At 38.1% G+C, this 18,954-nt stretch overlaps 2 protein-coding genes across 2 annotated transcripts in view; one reads left to right on the top strand and one right to left on the bottom strand.

The window, feature by feature from the left end:
• The window catches only part of LOC136247993 (uncharacterized), a 151,645-nt gene that overhangs the window by 113,004 nt on the left and 19,687 nt on the right, over positions 1 to 18,954 (top strand). The window lies entirely within an intron of this gene.
• Positions 11,716 to 14,208, bottom strand: LOC136246320 (uncharacterized). Its single transcript, XM_066037714.1, has 5 exons — positions 14,088 to 14,208; positions 13,953 to 14,033; positions 13,720 to 13,820; positions 13,329 to 13,668; positions 11,716 to 12,780 (listed from the first exon to the last, which is right to left on the bottom strand). Exons 1-5 carry the CDS (start codon positions 14,206 to 14,208, stop codon positions 12,668 to 12,670), a joined length of 756 nt encoding a protein of 251 aa, XP_065893786.1. The 3' UTR covers positions 11,716 to 12,667.

Below are 18,954 nucleotides of genomic sequence, written 5' to 3'. Positions count from 1 at the left end.
TCTATTAGTTAATCACACATACAGTAGGAATGCACAGACACATGAACTAGCTAGCCATTTTAATGTAGTTGGTAAACGTCAGCCCAAAACGAAACGCTACGCCAACGGGACGTGTTGTGCAAAATGTTAAACGCCGGTGGAACGAGAACATTTTTTGTCCGCTACAGTACTTTATACGTATAAAGATTAACTGAGTGCTAGCTATTAAATTGTGACATGGGTATCTTACATTTCACTGCGTGGTTTACTGGTTTTCCATTGTATACTCCATAAGAATATTGCGTGTTTCCACGAGACCTTCTGCTCTGTGTACGTACTTCCACTAGAAGTGAGGTGAGTACACAGACGTGAGCCACGTACTAACGTGGCGTGGAATCATGCATGTTCACGCGTGATATGATGAAGTTATAGTTGAGCTGTACCGTATGATCATACTAAACTTAGTTGTACGAGAATTCATCTAGGGTAGAGCATTCAATTATTTCATTTGGTAAATTATTCTAGTCTATAATGGTGTGAGAGAAGAGGTTTTTCTGATAGTAGTTAGATGACGCTAAAGGTGGTATCAATCGTTGTTGGTGTGATAAACGTGTACAGTGAGACAAGGAATGACATGAGTAGTGCTCTAGGATACTTATATCTAAACCAAAACAGCCAAGCTGTAAAAAAAGAGTGCGGCCCCCAAGGTGAAAAAAGATATGAAATCCAAGGTGGCGGCCAAGAAATAGCTGTGATGGTAGGTTAATGGCAAAAATTTTAATTACGACAATTCAGGTGAATTTGGTGCCCACTAGGATTCGATACCATTTTCACCTGAATTGTCGTAATTAAAATTTTTGCCATTAACCTACCATCACAGCCATTTCTTGGCCGCCACCTTGGATTTCAAATCTTTTTTCACCTTGGGGGCCGCACTCTTTTGTTACAGCTTGGCTGTTTTGATTTAGATATCACTTCTTTTTGTCGAGGGGTCCGACACGAAGACCTTAGATTCAATATTAGCTAGATTCAAGCTAAGATTTGGGATTTTGAACAGGATTTGGAAGGAATTTATGTATTTCAAATCTTTTGAAATACCACACAATTCACATAAAATCTTCAATTTTACATGCTGATTAATAACTACCTGTACAATTTTATCTTTTATTATCACAATTACATCCTATAATAGTCTTACAACTGATCAGGTTATAATATGTACAATCAACCAGTGCTAAACATAGTACAAAAGCTACTTTACATAGGTCTCGAGTCATTGCTGCATCCTTCACAGAACCATTGCTCTTTCATGTCATCCAACACTTGCATGTTTTGGAGGCATGCTACATGATACTACTTTCTGCACCTGTTGCACTGAACCATTTTTTCTCCTGTGTAAGGACATCTGCAAGTACAATAGACATCAATTATTATAAGCTTTGAATTTTTCCTCTTTGTTCTTACCACTGGAAATAGTGATATTTCGTTATGCTCAATGCATGCTATAAGGTGGTCTGTCATCTTTTGCTGATCATAAACAACAGTAGATAGATCCTGTCCATGTGCCAAGCTAGAAATATATGCACAGGCAAACAGTCCACAATCAAATGTCCCAGATTGTGTATTTACCTTGGAAACGTCTACGGTCAATAAATCTTGGTTGGTATAAAGTAATTTAGCCAAAATAATTTGAGTGGCTGTACTAATGCTTGCATTCAATGAATCATATACCGTGATATCAACATCATTCTACAAAGTCGAAACTACAATCCAGTGGTTATATTGATATGCAAAATTTGCAGTGATCCTTTAGGTAGTGGCCTGAATGTGGCTGACTGGAACAAAACAGTATTCTGCAATCCTCCAAGTTGAGGAAATTTATTCTTCACCAAATGCTGAACAGCATTCACATGCAAATCATTCAATCATTGTCCTTTGATGAGTATTTCTCTTTCAGCTAAGGTTAACTTGTACTTCCCAATATGCGCCCAATATTTTGTCATGGAGCAAATTTCTGGATATTCAATTTCTTCACCTATTACTACAGCATCTTCGATGCTACCTTCCTTTTTGAATGCTTGTGTAGCTAATACACTATCACTGGTACCTGATGCAAATGGTTGCTTTAGTCTGACCCTAAACAATTGGTCAGCTGAAATTCTTTCAGTGTCTTGAAATAACCAAATTGCTGTGGTCTTCCTGATTAAGACGTCCTGTCCCTTATCATTGACTTTAATAAATGGTGTATATACATAATTGTGTTGGTCACTCAACAGCTTGGGATTAAATTCTGGGTCCCCAATCTTTTGCTTATAGATAGATATCGTGTTAGATGGTAATTCTATCCCTGGGTGGAAACATGAATGGTAATTCTGGGTGTGTGTTTGAGATTCCTGGTGATACATCTGGGTCATTTTTATGCCTTTGGTCAATGTATTTCTCAATGATACTAATTGAATTATCTTCTTTGTTGCTAGTGTCCATTGACATTATTACCTCCCTTTCATCATAGCCTGCTAAACTGAAGCACTTCACTATATAGGAAGGCAATTCTTTCTGCATTATTGCAATGATATCAATACCTGGACCATCACCTTGTATCGCATCATCCGTAGACAATCTCCTATACAAAAACACAATAGATGAATTAATACATGCAATATGTTTTTGTGTTAACATACACGCACACATAATTATATATAACTCACATTTCTGCTAAAGATGATGCTGATTGCTCAAAGGACAGCTACAGTACTTACAAAGGTTTGATCTGGAAGATGACAACAACTTGCAAGTATAACTATCAGGGATGAAGAGTAACTATAGGGACAGATGGATTAATTAGTATAATTGCATTAACATACAAAATGTGAATTTATAATAATTATGAATCAGTAGTTTCACTACTTGTGTAGAGCTATCAATGATACCCATGCAGAGCATCTCAATAATTAAACAGCTGAGTAGACTCTGGATGTCTATGTAACACATTCATGTACAGTCATGCACATGTTAAATCTTCTTTTTGTGTACTTCTGATGACTGTACGGTATGGTAATACATGTCAATATCTATTATTGTCATGACTTTGTTCCACTAGAAGCTAGGAATCTGAGGCTGTAGGGATGTGCCAATGTTGTGATGCCAGCCAGAAACTCAATTTGTACACAGAAAAACTTAATATTGATATCAGAGTATGATAAAGATGTATGATATAAAGGCGTACACACAGTCGTACTGTGTAGTGGTTTAGGGCACAAAAGGGCAGCCACTCATGGTAATGCCCTGGGCTGTACTAGTGTTTAACAGTTATTATTAGTAATAAAACAGCCATTGAGCATGTAAACCACAGCCCTTAGGCTCCATGCATCCTTATTCTTTTATGTAACCCAGCCAGAAACTCAATTTGTACACAGAAAAACTTAATATTGATATCAGAGTATGATAAAGATGTATGATATAAAGGCGTACACACAGTCGTACTGTGTAGTGGTTTAGGGCACAAAAGGGCAGCCACTCATGGTAATGCCCTGGGCTGTACTAGTGTTTAACAGTTATTATTAGTAATAAAACAGCCATTGAGCATGTAAACCACAGCCCTTAGGCTCCATGCATCCTTATTCTTTTATGTAACCCAAACTCCATTATTGTTAGCCAAATAGCTAATATATACAACTTTTCTACCAATAATGATCCAAAAAAATTTCAATTTATTAGAGAGTTCACCAAGTCACACGTTCTTCCCCCTCGACTTCACCATAACGCTACTACAGCTGATGCTGACCTTGATAAAGCTGAACTTTCTAATCAGTACTTTTATTCCATTTTTACCTCAAGTGACTACTGTCTACCTGATACAACTCATTTAACTGTTCCTGTAAATCATCTGGACTCGATTAACTTCACAGAGCAAAAAGTGATAGATGCTCTCAACAACCTCAACCCGAACAAGGATAGAGGAATTGACAACATCGCACCTGTCATCTTAAAGAACTGTGCTTTTGCCCTTGCTTTACCCATCCATCACCTTTTCACAACCAGCTTATGTAGCGGAAACTTACCCTCTGAATGGAAAACACACAAAATAATTCCTGTGTTCAAATCTGGAGACAAAACTTCTGTTGCCAACTATCGACCAATTTCACTCCTTTGTGTCATCTCTAAAGTGCTAGAAAGATTGGTCTATGACAAAGTGATAGATACAATAGCTCCCTCCATCACTCCGCATCAATTTGGTTTTCAAAGTAACGCTTCAACTCAACAACAACTTCTCATCTACTTTCATCAGCTAATCACTTCGAGGGAAGAATTATACACCATCTACATTGACTTCAGGAAAGCCTTTGATAGTGTGCCACACAATGAATTATTGGTTAAATTACGGAACATAGGAATCACAGGCACTCTATGGAATTAGTTTAACAGCTATTTAAGTAACAGATCCCAGTGTGTCTCTGTTGAAAACCACCTGTCAGATTGCCTACCTGTAATCTCTGGTGTTCCCCAGGGAAGCATTCTGGGTCCTTTGCTTTTCCTGATCTTTATAAATGATCTGCCATCTACCATCATATCTCAACTACTTGAATTTGCAGATGATACAAAGTGCTTTTGGCAAATCATTTCCATACTGGACATACAGCAGCTTCAAGACAACCTCAACTCTTTATTTAATTGGACTATTAACAATCATCTGTCATTTAACCTCTCTAAATTCGTATTCATTAGCTTCCATCGTAAATTCAACTCTCAGTACATCATAAATGACCATATAATCAATGAATCACCCAGTTGCAAAGACCTAGGGATTATTTTCACTAACTCATTGTCGTGGAGAAAGCATTATGAAATGATTTCCTCTAAAGCCTACAAGTCACTTGGACTGCTACGCAGAGTATTCAAGGATTCGCATTGTCCTCAGGTTAGAAAATCCCTATACATATCATTAGTGAGATCTAAATTGCTATACTGCTCCACATTGTGGAGACCTTATTTGTTGAAAGACATAGAATTAATTGAGAAGGTACAAAGGCGTGCTACTAAATTCATGCTCTCTGATTACACTTCAGACTATAGGACTAGATTGACCCAACTTGGTATGTTGCCATTGATGTATATTTATGAAATATCTGACATCCTCTTTTTCATCAAATCACTTAAAACTCCTACAGATAAGTTCAATATCCTGAACTATGTCAGCTTCAATACTGGTTCTACTAGATCTTCTGGAATCAAACTACACCACAAGACAGCCCATACCAATGCAGCTATGAACTCCTATTTTTTTGCCTACCTAGACTATGGAACTCTTTGCCAATAATTGATCATATGCAATCACTAGCTGCAATAAAACAGAAATTGAAGAAATTTTTATGGAATCATTTCCTAGCTAACTTTGACAATTCACCTTGTTGTTTCCATTACCTTTGTCCCTGTTCCCGTTTTTCCAAGAATCCTGCATCTAACAATTTTAACCACTTGTAACTAAGTATGTAGATGTTAGTGTATAGTTATTATTTAATGTATGTTAGGCTATCAGTGTAGGTCACTGGTAGACCCTCAGAATTATTATTCTGTAAAGCATTATTATTATTATTATTAATTATCAAATTTAGGCCCCTATTTGGTGATTATTAGTTTCTCATCCAGCCTTTCTAAATGTTATGATGCGGGCGGGAGGGTATTACCATTAGACCATTATTTTATAATATCAACACACTGATGTATAGACCTTGTCCAGTTGTCTTTCTTTCTTACTACAAACATTTCCTTCACCCTACTTTTTTATCACCAACTGTTTTACGACAGTCAACTGAAGCCTGCTTTGATGAAGTCGATACTGAGAACACGATTACAACTGGGTGGATCCACTGCAGCAATTTGCTAAAGAAAAGAACAGTTCTCCTGGCGATACACAGTGCACTGTAGCGTTCATCAACCAAAAAAATTATAAAGGTTTCGTACCGCGTGTTCTTCTGAGCATTCACAGAGTTAATAATGGCTTACCATGCGGTAGCCTAAGAAGGATGCGGGCGGTGGATGAGAAACTAATAATCACCAAATAGGGGCCTTAAGGCCGTGCCAAGTTGAATGCGCGGATCATACAGCGTAAGCTAACAGTCAGAGGATTTCATTATGTATCAACTGACTGTCTGATTACGTCGTGATAGCAAGCGTGATAACCTTATGGGATGGCTAAAATACTCATATTGTAAACCCGTGATCATGTTAGCTACTTTAGCTATAGCTATAGGCGCAACATACACTACGAGCTAGTACGTACCTCGAGGAAATCCACAGCATTTAGCTCTATACATGCAGTGCATGTGGCTACACCTCGGGCTACACAATAAGACAGTGTAGCTCGTGAGGTAGCTTGCCAAGGACGACAGAAGATGACTGACACGAATCGCAAGGATAGAGGCAAGGATAGAGCCGGCTAGCTACAGTATAGCTACTTAACAAATTAACTCACCCTAGCTTGACTGAAGTCTCACGGAGATGTTGTTATCGCCCAAGTTAGCTAGCTCTTTACTATATCACTTCAAACTTTGGCAGCGTCAGTAGGAGACACGACACTCTCCAAGTGCAACTAAACGGAAAGTTGTGGAACAAATACAAAAATTTACGGATTTCTTTATGTTGTTGTAATGGATTTAAAAACTTGATTCAAGGATTTTAAGTAAGATTTGAAAATTTGAGCAGCAAAGAGAGATCAGAAGATTCTTTCAAAGATTTAAGGATTTGATGGGATTGAATCCAAAGAGATGTTAGATTCGGCACGTGTCGGACCCCTCGCTTTTTGTATTGCAAGTCACAAAGCTGGCCATATGACTTAGATGCTACTTCCTTTTAACTTGTAAGGAATTGTAGAAGAAAGGAAGTAATTGTGTGTATAGCTTTAGTCTGATGAAATATTTGTATATATAACATTGAATGATGATTATCACATACTGTAGTTAATAAGGTGATTTCTTACATAACTGAACTGTAGCTGAAACTCTCATTGTTTGTAGCTGAACTCTTTTCAGGGTCATTTGTATCTAACTGAACTCTCTACAGGATGATTTGTTTCTAACTGAACTCTCTACAGGGTGATTTGTGTGCAGCTGAACTCTCTACATAGTGATTTCTTTATAGCTGAACTCTCTGCAAGGTGACTTGTTCAAGCTGAACTTTCTACAGGGTGGCTGAATTCTCTACAGGGTGATTTGTTTGCAACTGAACTCTCTACAAGATGATTTGTTTCTAGCTGATCTCTCTATAGTGTAAATCGATTGTAGCTGAACTCTCTACAGGGTGACTTGTTTCTAGCTGAACTCTCTATAGGGTATTCTGTTTGCAGTTGAACTCTCTACAGCATGGTTTCTTTGTAGCTGATCTCTCTACAGGGTGACTTGTTTTTAGCTGATCTCTGGATGACTTGTTTCTAGCTGATCTCTCTACAGCATGGTTTCTTTGTAGGTGATTTCTCTACAGGGTGACTTGTTTCTAACTGATGTCTCTACAGGGTGACTTGTTTCTAGCTGATCTCTGGATGACTTGTTTCTAGCTGAACTCTCTATAGGGTTATCTGTTTGTAATTGAACACTCTACAGGATGGTTTCTTTGTAGCTGCTCTATCTACGGGGTGACTTGTTTCTAGTTGATCTCTCTACATGGTGACTTGTTTCTAGCTGAACTCTCTATAGGGTTATCTGTTTGTAATTGAACTCTCTACAGGATGGTTTCTTGTAGCTGCTCTCTCTACTGGGTGACTTGTTTCTAGCTGATTTCTCTACACGGTGACTTGTTTCTAGCTGATCTCTGGATGACTTGCTTCTAGCTGATCTCTCTACACGGTGACTTGTTTCTAGCTGAACTCTCTATAGGGTTATCTGTTCGTAATTGAACTCTCTACAGGATGGTTTCTTTGTAGCTGCTCTCTCTTCGGGTTGACTTGTTTCTAACTGATGTCTCTACAGGGTGAACTTGTTTCTGGCTGAACTCTCTACAGATGATTTGTTTGCAGCTGAACTCTCTACATGGTGGTTTCTTTGTAGCTGAACTCTCTACAAGGTAATTTCTTCTAGCTGATCTCTCTACAGGTTGATCTCTCTACAGGTTGATCTCTCTACAGGTTGATCTGTTCGTAGCTGAACTTTCTACAGGGTGATTTGTTTGCAGCTGAACTCTTTATATGATGGTTTCTTTGTACCTGAGCTCTGTACAAGGTAACTTCTTCTAACTGATCTCTCTATAGGGTGACTTGTTTGTAGTTGAATTACCTGCAGGGTGATTTGTTTGTAGTTGGACTCTCTACCAGGTGATCCTTCTAGCTGATCTCTCTACAGGATGACTTTTTCTAGCTGAACTCTCTACAGGGTGACCTGTTCGTAGCTGCACTCTCTACAGGGTGATATATTTGCAGCTGAACTCTCTACATGGTGGTTTCTTTGTAACTAAACTCTCTATAAGGTGATGTCTTATAGCTAATCTCTCTACTGGATGACTAATTGTTTCTAGCTGATCTCTCTATAGAGTTATAACTTTCTCTATAGAGTTGTAACATGTTTGTATAGCTGAACTCTTTACAGGGTGGTTTTTTGATTGGTTGCTGAACTCTCCAGCTACACGGTGACTTGTTTGTACCACAGAGTGACTTTTTTGTAGCTGAACTCTCTACAGAGTGACTTACTTGTAGCTGAACATTGCATAAAGTAACTTGTTTGTAGCTGAATTCTCTACAGAGTGACTTGTTGTCTGTACAAGGTGACTTGTTTATAGCTGAATTCTCTTCAGTGTGACTTATAATGTTCTGAAACTCTACAGCAACATATTTGTAGCTGAACTCTCTACAGGGTGACTTGCTTATAGCTGAATATTCTACAAGATTAATTGTTTGTAGCTGAACTCCCTACAGATTAATTTGCAATGTAATATAATTCTATGATGGACTAAGTTATAAACGTAACTGAATGCTCTATTAGAGTGACTGTTCTATTAGAGTATCTCAATCTCGCATATGCTACACATAGTTGGCTTTGGAATCATAACTCAGTGGTTTGTAATCCGATTCTTCTGTACTACTTCAAGGACTTTCTATGATAATTATTCCAGCTACACACCGATTTTCAGCTCACTGCTCTAAGCGGTTTGCCTGGTAAAACTAATAGTGATTGAGACCATTGTTAATAAGAAGACATACAAATCCACATAAAAAACCTCGGTCTCATGCGACCACAAAATACTGGTTTGCAAATGAACCAAGTATGGGCATGGTAAGGGTGGAAAAAAAGAAAATGATCTACAGATATATAAGACTATACTGTAACTACATGTATAACATACAAGTAAAAATTAGGACTACTTTTTTATTCATAAAAATCGATCGCGTAATTGTGACACAGGTTGGGTTTTGCGTTATATCTCGATGTCCTTTAATTGGATTCCTTTCAAACCACAAAAAGGCACTCCTACGATAGTTACTCCATCTACATAGCAAATTTTCAGCTCATTCCTTCAAGCGGTTTATCCTGTGGGCGTGGCAGACCTTCGACTTTATTTACGCAAATAATCGGTCATAATTCCGTGAATGTTCATCGGATATCTACCAAATTTGGAACTGAGATTCGCCTTAATGAGCCGTTTACGTGTGCCACATTTCAGCCCGATTGGAGCACGAATTCGTGTTTTATGGCGGATTTTGCAAAGTGTACGAAAAGAAGTAGAAGAAAAAAACGAAGAAAAAGAACCCAAACTTTGGCGGCTCGTATCTCGGAAATGGCTGGAGCGATTTTCTTCAAATTTGGAATGTGCACTCCCCTACCTAGCCGGCACTACTGCAGCAACTTTGGTTTTAATCGGATACGGAATCACGGAGCTACAAAGGTGTGAAAACCGCATTTACTTTCTTCCTGTAAAGGTCTGCATTATTCCACGGAACGGCACGGAACGGAATGGCATATTCCGTAGCATTATTCTCCGGAACGGAACATGCTACTGTAGCTATGTACGCAAAATGATTATACTTAATTTACAAATTAATATGATTGTCTAAATTAGTTTTAAAATGTTCTAAGTTATTAGAGTCGACTATGTAAGGAGGTAGGGTATTCTAGAGCCTGACAGTTGATGGAAAGAAAGAGTTTAAATAACAGTTAGTTCTTGATGCCAGTTGGATGAATCTGGAATCATGACCACGAGTTGGTAATGCAGTTCTAATCAGATAGTCATGGGGGACAGCTATAAAGTTGTTGAGAATTTTATAGAACATCAATAGTTTAGCATAATGTCTTCTAGTTTCAAGAGTAGGCCAGTGCAGGTGAGTCAGCATTGTTGTCACACTTGATGTTCTCCTAAAATCATTATATACAAACCTGGCTGATCGACGTTGCACCATTTATAACCAAGAGTTCCTTATATATATTATGAACTCTTAATTGCTATAACCTAGTCTTTGAACATGGGCGGCTTATATAGAGTGGCTCTAGATCAATCTATATAATAAGGGACTTGAAATTCTATAAACAACGTCACATTCATATGCATCTCTATCTACATGTAATAGTTGTATCATGTAACCGAGTGATTTGCCTGATATGTACACCCAAGTTCGAGGGCCGTTAGGCCCGAGAGCGTGGGTGTACATATCAGGCAAATCACGAGGGCACGTGATACAACTGATATGTACCATGTAGGCTAATAGCCTACTGTGGTGGGCGACTAATCACCCAAGCCAATACGAGGCAACCCGCTGGATTTATTATATAGAGACTCTTGTAAAATTCGATTATGGGTCAGCAGCAAGCAACGTTGCAGTTACGTTTGTTAACATAAACGGGAAAATCCTATGAATATCACAGAAACACTCAATTTTGCGATTTAACAAGTGTTTCAAAGTTGCTACATCGTTTAACCACTGTTTACAATGTTTTCTAAACATCCAGAGGGGTAAGCTTCGCTGTAGAGTGGTTACCTCGTGATATACGAAAAGTGGGCGTGGTACGTAATCAAACACGCAGACACGCGATTGTAAATTAACCATGACACTAGTTCTCACCTTAAACTTCCGTTTGTCAACTCATAGGGTGGTAAGGGTGCCAAATCGCCTTCGTATGAGTGCTGTAGAATGCAAAATCGGGTTCATGGTTTTCATCACGTGAGTAATAATAAACTCCCACAATCGAATACTGCTAGGATTCTTATAAAAACAAACAACATTACCTCATCAGATATATTAAGGCCATGGTACATTTAAATGTATCATGGCCAGCCATGGTTTATTTTAAATGTACCATAGCCAGCCATGGTTTAACTTAAATGTACCATGGCCAGCCAGGGTTTATAAGATATGTACCCTGGAATTTGGCTTTGAAGTTAGGTGGTTTCATGGTACATATAATAATTATTGTATAGCTATACGTAGCTATATTCATAGATAGTATATATTCTACGTACCTACGTAGAATATAGTTACTATCTATGCTATATTATACGCGTATAGGTCTGCAAAGCTATAATAACTTTTTAGTTAACAAACTACAGCAATATCACCAACAACCTATAGTCATTTTCTCTCAGCCACTGCATGTATCATGCGCACAGCTATATAAAGACACCGCATGCCCACATATACTTATGATGTATGCATGTCTGAAACGATTGTGACCAATGCAAATAGGTTGATGCCAGTTAAAAATACAATAATCAGTAATTAACAGCAACTTGAAAAAATGTTAATAACAGCAACATCATGGAGTAGCTAAAATAAGCAACAAAGACAGTGTATACAGTTAACGTCAAAAGTAAAACTACAGCAAATAAATGGTAAACTAAAATACAGTCAGTAAACATGCACTAACTAACTTCAACACAGCTGGGACAACTCCAATGTGTGTTCTTTTCCCATGCGCTTTCAGGAACAGGAGAAATGCATACATCCCCATGGTACCATTTTGAACACTTTGAACAGCATATCTTTGGAGGTTGATGTGGCATGTCAGGCATTCTACAAAGGCAGTAAACACTCACTCGTTCAGTCTTTTTAACTTTCAGGTTTTTCCTTCTTTTCCCTCTGATTGGAAACATAGAGAAACATTGCTGCTCAATACAAGATATGAGATGGTTGCGCATTTCAGATTGGTCAAATACTAGTGTGCCAGGGTTTTCACCCAAACACAGAGCCACCGCATATGCAATGCTGAATAAACCACAATCATTACATCCAGTCTGTTTGTGAACATTAACAATGCTCAGAGTAAATTCTGATTTACTGGTGTGCAGTAAACAGGCCACTTGTGCTTTCATTGATGGACTGCCATGACAAAACATGCTATCAAACACCAACACATTTTCCGGCTGACTACTACCAAGGTTACTAATTGTCACCCAATGATTTCTGCTGCTATCATGTATAATTTGAATGAAACCACTTTCAACAATAGAATAACTCATTGTCATTGCATAGCCTACATCTTGAAATTTTGCTTCAAACTGCTTGTTAAATATATATTGACTGGCATTGATGATTGCAGCATTAATCCAATTGCCTGACATTACCACAGTTTTGTCCACATCCATCAAGTGCAACTCATCAATCCAAGAATGAATGCCTTCATCTTTGGGCAGTTCTCTGTATGTGTCCAAGTCTACAGCAGGAGTCTGTTTATTTGTAGGAAGACGCTGCTTTTTTTTTGCCAAGTCGAATACTTTAAAACAGGTTTTTGGAAGCTTCATTGACAGTTCCAACTTGACTTGACGGATTGTTGCCCAATAAGAGTGGTCCACTGTGTGGTAAGTCTTCCTCACTGTACACATGATGATCTACATGTTGGAGCACACATATTGATTATTATCGTAATGATTATATTGAACATAAAACCAGTAAATAAAATTAATAGTTATTGTTGGTTGCACGGTAGTAGCTTTTGGTGCATCAGTGCCACATTGTAATGGTGAGACATAAACAAATCTATGCTAGCACCCCATTTGCTGCTTACTATATCTCAATGCTTTTCTATTTCTGCTTAATTTGTTAGAACATGGTGATCGGGTTTCTACTCTATTTAGAGTCCTCTTGACAATGTGGGTTCATGCTATTATTCTTATTCAGAATATAGCATTTTGTTTTAGGCCTTGTTGGGACAAAGATTTTTGGGCATTATTTGCTGTAATGTAGAGGTATTCCTCTTTCAGAGGTAAAATTGTATGGACCAAACTTGTTGGGACCAAAATCTCCGTCCCTCTATTGTGTTCTTAATTCAGAGACTTTGTTAAGAGGGGCTTCACTGTAAACCAATTCAGATATCATTAAATTGATTAAGTGGTCAGCTTAAGTACATCCCTTTTGTCAAACAGCTACACACACTCACCTGATCTGTGACTGATACCCAAAAGATTCCTCGTCCACTCACACAAGTTATCAAATTCTGTGCTGGGGAAAATCAACACAAATTCAATGCCGTACTTATTGCAACATGAAGCAGTAATACATTTCTCTTTCATAAAACAAGCCAAAAGTTCAGTTTTCAACAGTGGCCTTTGTTTGTAAAACTCTAAATCTCTAAACTTATCAAAATCATGGCGATCTGCTGAAGTACCTAAAACATAATTCCCAATCCTTCTTAGCTCTGGTCTACCACACTGGTTTCTAATTTGCATCCATGTATGAACATCTAGACTCAAATACATTAGGACTTCTCCTGGCTTCCTCTGAAAGACACAAGTGAATGGTAGTGGTCAACCTTACCAAGTAAATCTTACCTTCTCATCCTCCAATTCCATATAAACATCATCCATTGAATAATCGATTTTATGGAATGGATTTGTTTCTTCATAAAGTCGTAGTAAGTCAAGCATCAATCCTGCACATAAGTACACACATGGGTAATTAAAGAGTAAATTAATATGTGTCTGTGTTTTGGTATATAGTAGTGCTTTTTTCTTATAGGTTGCACATATCTTGGGAAAGCACACTTGTACAAATTTGTACATACCTTTATCATGCTGAGCAAGGTTCTCTGTACATCCAACAGTCGTTTGTGAATCACAGTCCATGTGGCAGTCAGCCAGCCCATCTATGTCAGAAATATGCATACCCAATGATGAAAATACACAACTAAACTAAATACCTTCTTCGCTCTTCAACTTCTTGGGTTTGGTAGCATCCTTTTTATCATATATATATAGCAAAAATTTACAAAGTAAAATAATACCAATATATGCAACAAGGAATGAGACCTTTGATTCCATTGGTTCCTGGCTTCATCTTTGCATCAGGTGCACCAATCACTGTATAATCACCTTCTCTGGGTCTTTTATTACCTGATTTTTTTTCCTCCTACTAATACGAACATTCTTACGTAACTGAGTTAGAGTTACACGGGTTGTTTCCTTTGGTTCTAAAGCCATGCCAATGCTCATTTTGGCTGCAATGATATGATAGCAACCCTTTTTTGCAGGACAAGTGCAAGATTCCTTTGGATGTAATGTAACCACATAATGGTGACCTGATGAACCTGAAACTGTAAATACCTTCAACTGTGCATTATGAACTATTTTGCCATCTTCAATACGTTTTCTAGCTCTGGCTTCCTGGGATAAGGCATTTGGCAATTCATGGTTGTTTTCGATATCTTGTTCTTCATTTGTTTCTCTGATTTCACCTTTTACTCTAGCAACTATTTCTTCAGGCTTGTAAACTTTAACAGGCAATATGGGTAATGATCCAAAACAATTTTTAAAGCTTGCATGAACATGGAAAGTTCCAAGGCCATTTTGTCCACATGAGATTTCTGACAAATAGTACCCTTGCAAGTAATAGAATGAAAGCATTAGGCAATCAAGTGGTAGGCCATGCCAACCTTCCAGGGATTGAAGGACATGATTCAACCCTTCAGACTGGTTATTTGTTATGCCACTATAAGGATTATACAATCCAACCTGTTCCAATTCCCATCTTCCAACAGACATAACATCTGCATTGATATATGTATTGGAATACTCAGCATATGGAGCACTCCATGTCTGCATCATCTTATCTAACTCTGCTTGGTATTCACTTAAAGAAGGTTTGTGAAACAGCTTTCTTAAGCCACTGATATACACATCAACATCTTCAGAGGGGGCATCACGTTTTTGCAACCATCTTCTTACATCTCTCAACAAGTGATTCCAGCATCTCAGCCATTTTAGGTTAGGTAATACCTTCTGTATTGATGCAACGATTCCCTTCTCATCATCAGTTACTATTGGCTTTCTTGTCTTCTGTAAAGTTGGTACAAGCAGAGTACATTGTTTAAAGAACGTTTCGTGATATTCATGAAACTTGCGCTCATGAATTAAAAAGGCTGCAGGTACCACTGGGCACTCAACAAACAGTGTGTGCCGAAAAGTCAAAACAGAGACATAAAAATCACCTAAATTAAAAGTAGTGTCATATGATAATAGCTGTGGAGACACAGATTCAAGGGTAAGAACACGATCGAATTCTTCCATGACTTCTTTATGACAACAAATACACAGCAAATCTGGATGAGTTTCTATCTTGTGCACAAACTCAGGTAAATCAATTGCCATTGCATGAACATTATACAATGAGTCACGAGATATCTTTCGTTAGCTTAAAATTTTGTTCCGAAGGTTTTCTACTTGCTGGTAGTTTTTAGGCTCAAATACAGGTTGGTGAGAGAGTGCGTGATCAGTCACAACGCTTTTCCGATACACTTGTTTTGCAGTGGCTGTCTTGCAATCAATCTTTATCTTTTCAATAGCTGAGGGGCAAGTACGTACAAATGCTTGGTCTGTATTTTTCTTCTTATTGCGATGGGAAAAAGGAACAAACGATTTTTCATCTCCAAGGTAGTGAAATAGTACTAAACCATTGAATGGTAGCAATTCATAAGCATGCTTTCGGAAATCAGAACAAGGGCCCTTAGGCGAATCAGAAACAAAATATGTCTTTCTTAAAAATGGATCTTTTGCTGGAAGTTTTGCAACTTTGTTGTTAATCCAACGATACTGATCACACTTCCAGTCATCTATAAATAATATGGAAGAAACAAGATAACATTTTGCTACATAAAAAGAGTATAAATTCATCATTAATCAAATAAACTCTTTAACATAAACTGTGCATACAAGCGTACTGCTTTAGTTTACTAAAGTCAGACATAGCTTAAAATACAACACAATGTTACTGATGGCCAAGCACTGAACTTAAAGTTGGCAAACTCCAATTTGGGCTGCTTACCAGCCCAACCAGTCACAAGGCTAGAGGCTAATGACACTCCACACAGCCACCATTTTATGTCACAAAAGCTGACTGACCAGTGGCATGTGTCTTTTAGGGTTCAGAAGATTATCTGCACTGTACACCTTGCAGTAATATCATGTTGACTGTAGAGCTGGGAGATTAAATTGATTATGGGATTAATTGTGATTGTTTCTGAGCATCGTGATGTTGATATTTGATTTAGAATAATCGTGATGTAGTGACATCACATGAAAATGTGCTGATAAAGTTAAAAAAAAGTGGCACATGTTGTTGTCAAACTGGAAAGCAAACCTACACTATGAGACAGTTCATTATAAAATTTTCTACCCATTTGTATTTACAGTGTAATGTTGTGTTTTGTATTGACTATGGCTTTAATCATACTGATTAGTAGCAAACTTGTTTTGTTAAAGTACATTATTGATTATTGTTTTGCACGATATACTTAAATTACACATGTGAAGTTATACAGTACAGCTCAGCTACAAGGTAACATCCGTTCGCATCTCAGACGCGTCTCGAACGTGTCTCGCACGCATTCGAGGGGGCGTGTCCCTTTGAGAAATAGCGCTGTGCAACCTTACCGCAAGAATCCATGCTGTTTGCTTGTGTTTTGAATGCATTTCAAACACATCTCGGACACATCCGGACGTTACCTTGTAGCAGAGCTGTACTGTAACATCATGATTGTTATCACATGCAATCGTGATATGTGACTGGGCCTGCGACAATAGGGCATGTGGGCACATGATTTTTGCCTACTTTTTCACACGTTTATCACTCATAACTTTTTGTACCATTATGCTATGGTATTGCAATTTTCAGTTCTTAGTCAGCATTTAATTGGCATCATGATGCAAGTTACAGAATGCAAAAATACTCTTCTAGCACTGAGATATTACCTGAAGAGTGATGGGGTGTCGTTTGTGCCCACATGCCCTGTTTTCGCAGGCCCAGTCACATATGTTGCATCTGACAATTGTGAAGGTAGCAAAATTCCATAATAGTTGATTGTCATCTTTTTTGACAAGTATATCAAGGTATAAATTTTCTGTATCACATTTAGATACCACAAAAATCAATGAAGTGTATGCATTGCTATAACTAGATAAAACCTCATGATTCACTATCTTGAGTTGCAATTGCTAAGTATAGAGATCGGCTGTACAATATTATAGCTGTGTCCTTCATGATTGAACAAGGCCAATAATAATAAAGTGCTTGAAACACCCTTTGATCAAATATAAACTATATTGCTCAGTAATCAATTGTATCAACCACACCCCTTATTGGTAGCTCACTAAAAACATCTTGAGAACATGCCCTTTAAATTATTGATGCAGCCTACTGTATAATAAGTACCCATCCTAGTGCAACAGCCAGCCACTGTATTCTACAAGATAATAGCAATTTAGTGAAACCTTTTCACCTCTGCAATCCAGAATACCTCCATAGCCTGACATTAATTCATTAAAGTACGTAACTAACATAAGACTTATCCTATAGAGTTGTACCAAGTAAAGGCCAATTAATATTAGCTGTTTTTTTATCATAATAGGAAATCAGTTGGAGAAAGGAGATTCAGCGGAACGGCGGAAAGTGCGGAATTGGCGGAAACAGTGGGATTTTGAATTTAACATCCTTCACACACTAACACCTCTATATCGGACCCAGCTAGCTACTCTGTACTGTACTAGCTAAAATATGTATGACTCACCAAATTTAAAGCGCACTTCCAATTTGAAGTGCCAGATCTGTTTTTCGTCAACCAACACAGGAGGAACAGTTACCTGCTATCTGTTCTGCATACCTTCAGCTCCGTAGTCTCATCCACCAGTCATCTCACACCTTACCAGTTACCACGCCAATGATATATAGTCTTCCAAAGTTCTGCACGGCACTTATTAATTGGAAATTACAAGCGCCTACAGTACCATGATATGCGCCATGCAGTCTAGCCATGGCAGACAACAATATGGCATGGTAAGGTGTGAGATGAATGGTGGATGAGACTATGGAACTGAAAGTATGCAGAACAGATGTAGCAGGCGACTGTTCCTCCTGTGTTGGTTGACGAAAACCAGATCTGGCGCTCCGAATTAGAAGTGCGCTTTAAATTTGTTGAGTCATGCATATTTTAGCTAGTACAGTACGGAGTAGCTAGCTGGGTCCGATATAGAGGTGTTAGTGTGTGAACGATGTTAAATTCAAAATCCTTCTGTTCCCACCATTTCCGCTCTTTCCGCCATTCCGCTGAATCTCCTTTCCCAATCGGTTGTAATGGGCTGTGGCCAGCAGATTGTTCCCTTATTCAGCTTTACGCTCTGGTATGTACTTAAGTAATTTGTTTATGGTTTGTGGAAACCACAAAGCCAACCCTCTGTAAACAGTAAACAATGATGATTGAAACCTAGCCCACTTGTCTGATTAGAAGCTTTGACCTGAGATTAGTGTGAAAACACATAACATTAGCTTTACAGGTACTGCTTTTAGTGGAGTATAAACAAGTGTAACTTGCAGAGACCAACAATCTAACAATCGGTAAATTCAGCCAGATAATGATCGGGTATCAGCTCAGCTCAAAAAATGGGAACTGGTATAACAATATTATCCTATGAAATAGTACTACACTAATAGCTTGGCATCTTAACTAATCTGACACAATTTTCTTGTCTCGATGAACATCGAAAACAGTGGTTTCGTGGTACAATCATGCTATTAAA

This window comes from Dysidea avara, chromosome 2 (genome assembly GCF_963678975.1).
Source record: "Dysidea avara chromosome 2, odDysAvar1.4, whole genome shotgun sequence".
Lineage (NCBI taxonomy): Eukaryota > Metazoa > Porifera > Demospongiae > Dictyoceratida > Dysideidae > Dysidea > Dysidea avara.
This window is presented reverse-complemented; position numbering and strand designations above follow the sequence as displayed.

Coding starts and splice junctions, on each gene's coding strand:
- LOC136246320 (XM_066037714.1), bottom strand. CDS start 14,208: ATGGAATCAAAGGTCTCATTCCTTGTTGCATATATTGGTATTATTTTA. Junction 13,821..13,952: donor CCTTGCTCAGCATGATAAAG/GTATGTACAAAT, acceptor ACTTATGTGCAG/GATTGATGCTTGACTTACTA. Junction 12,781..13,328: donor GGGTATCAGTCACAGATCAG/GTGAGTGTGTGT, acceptor TCCAACATGTAG/ATCATCATGTGTACAGTGAG.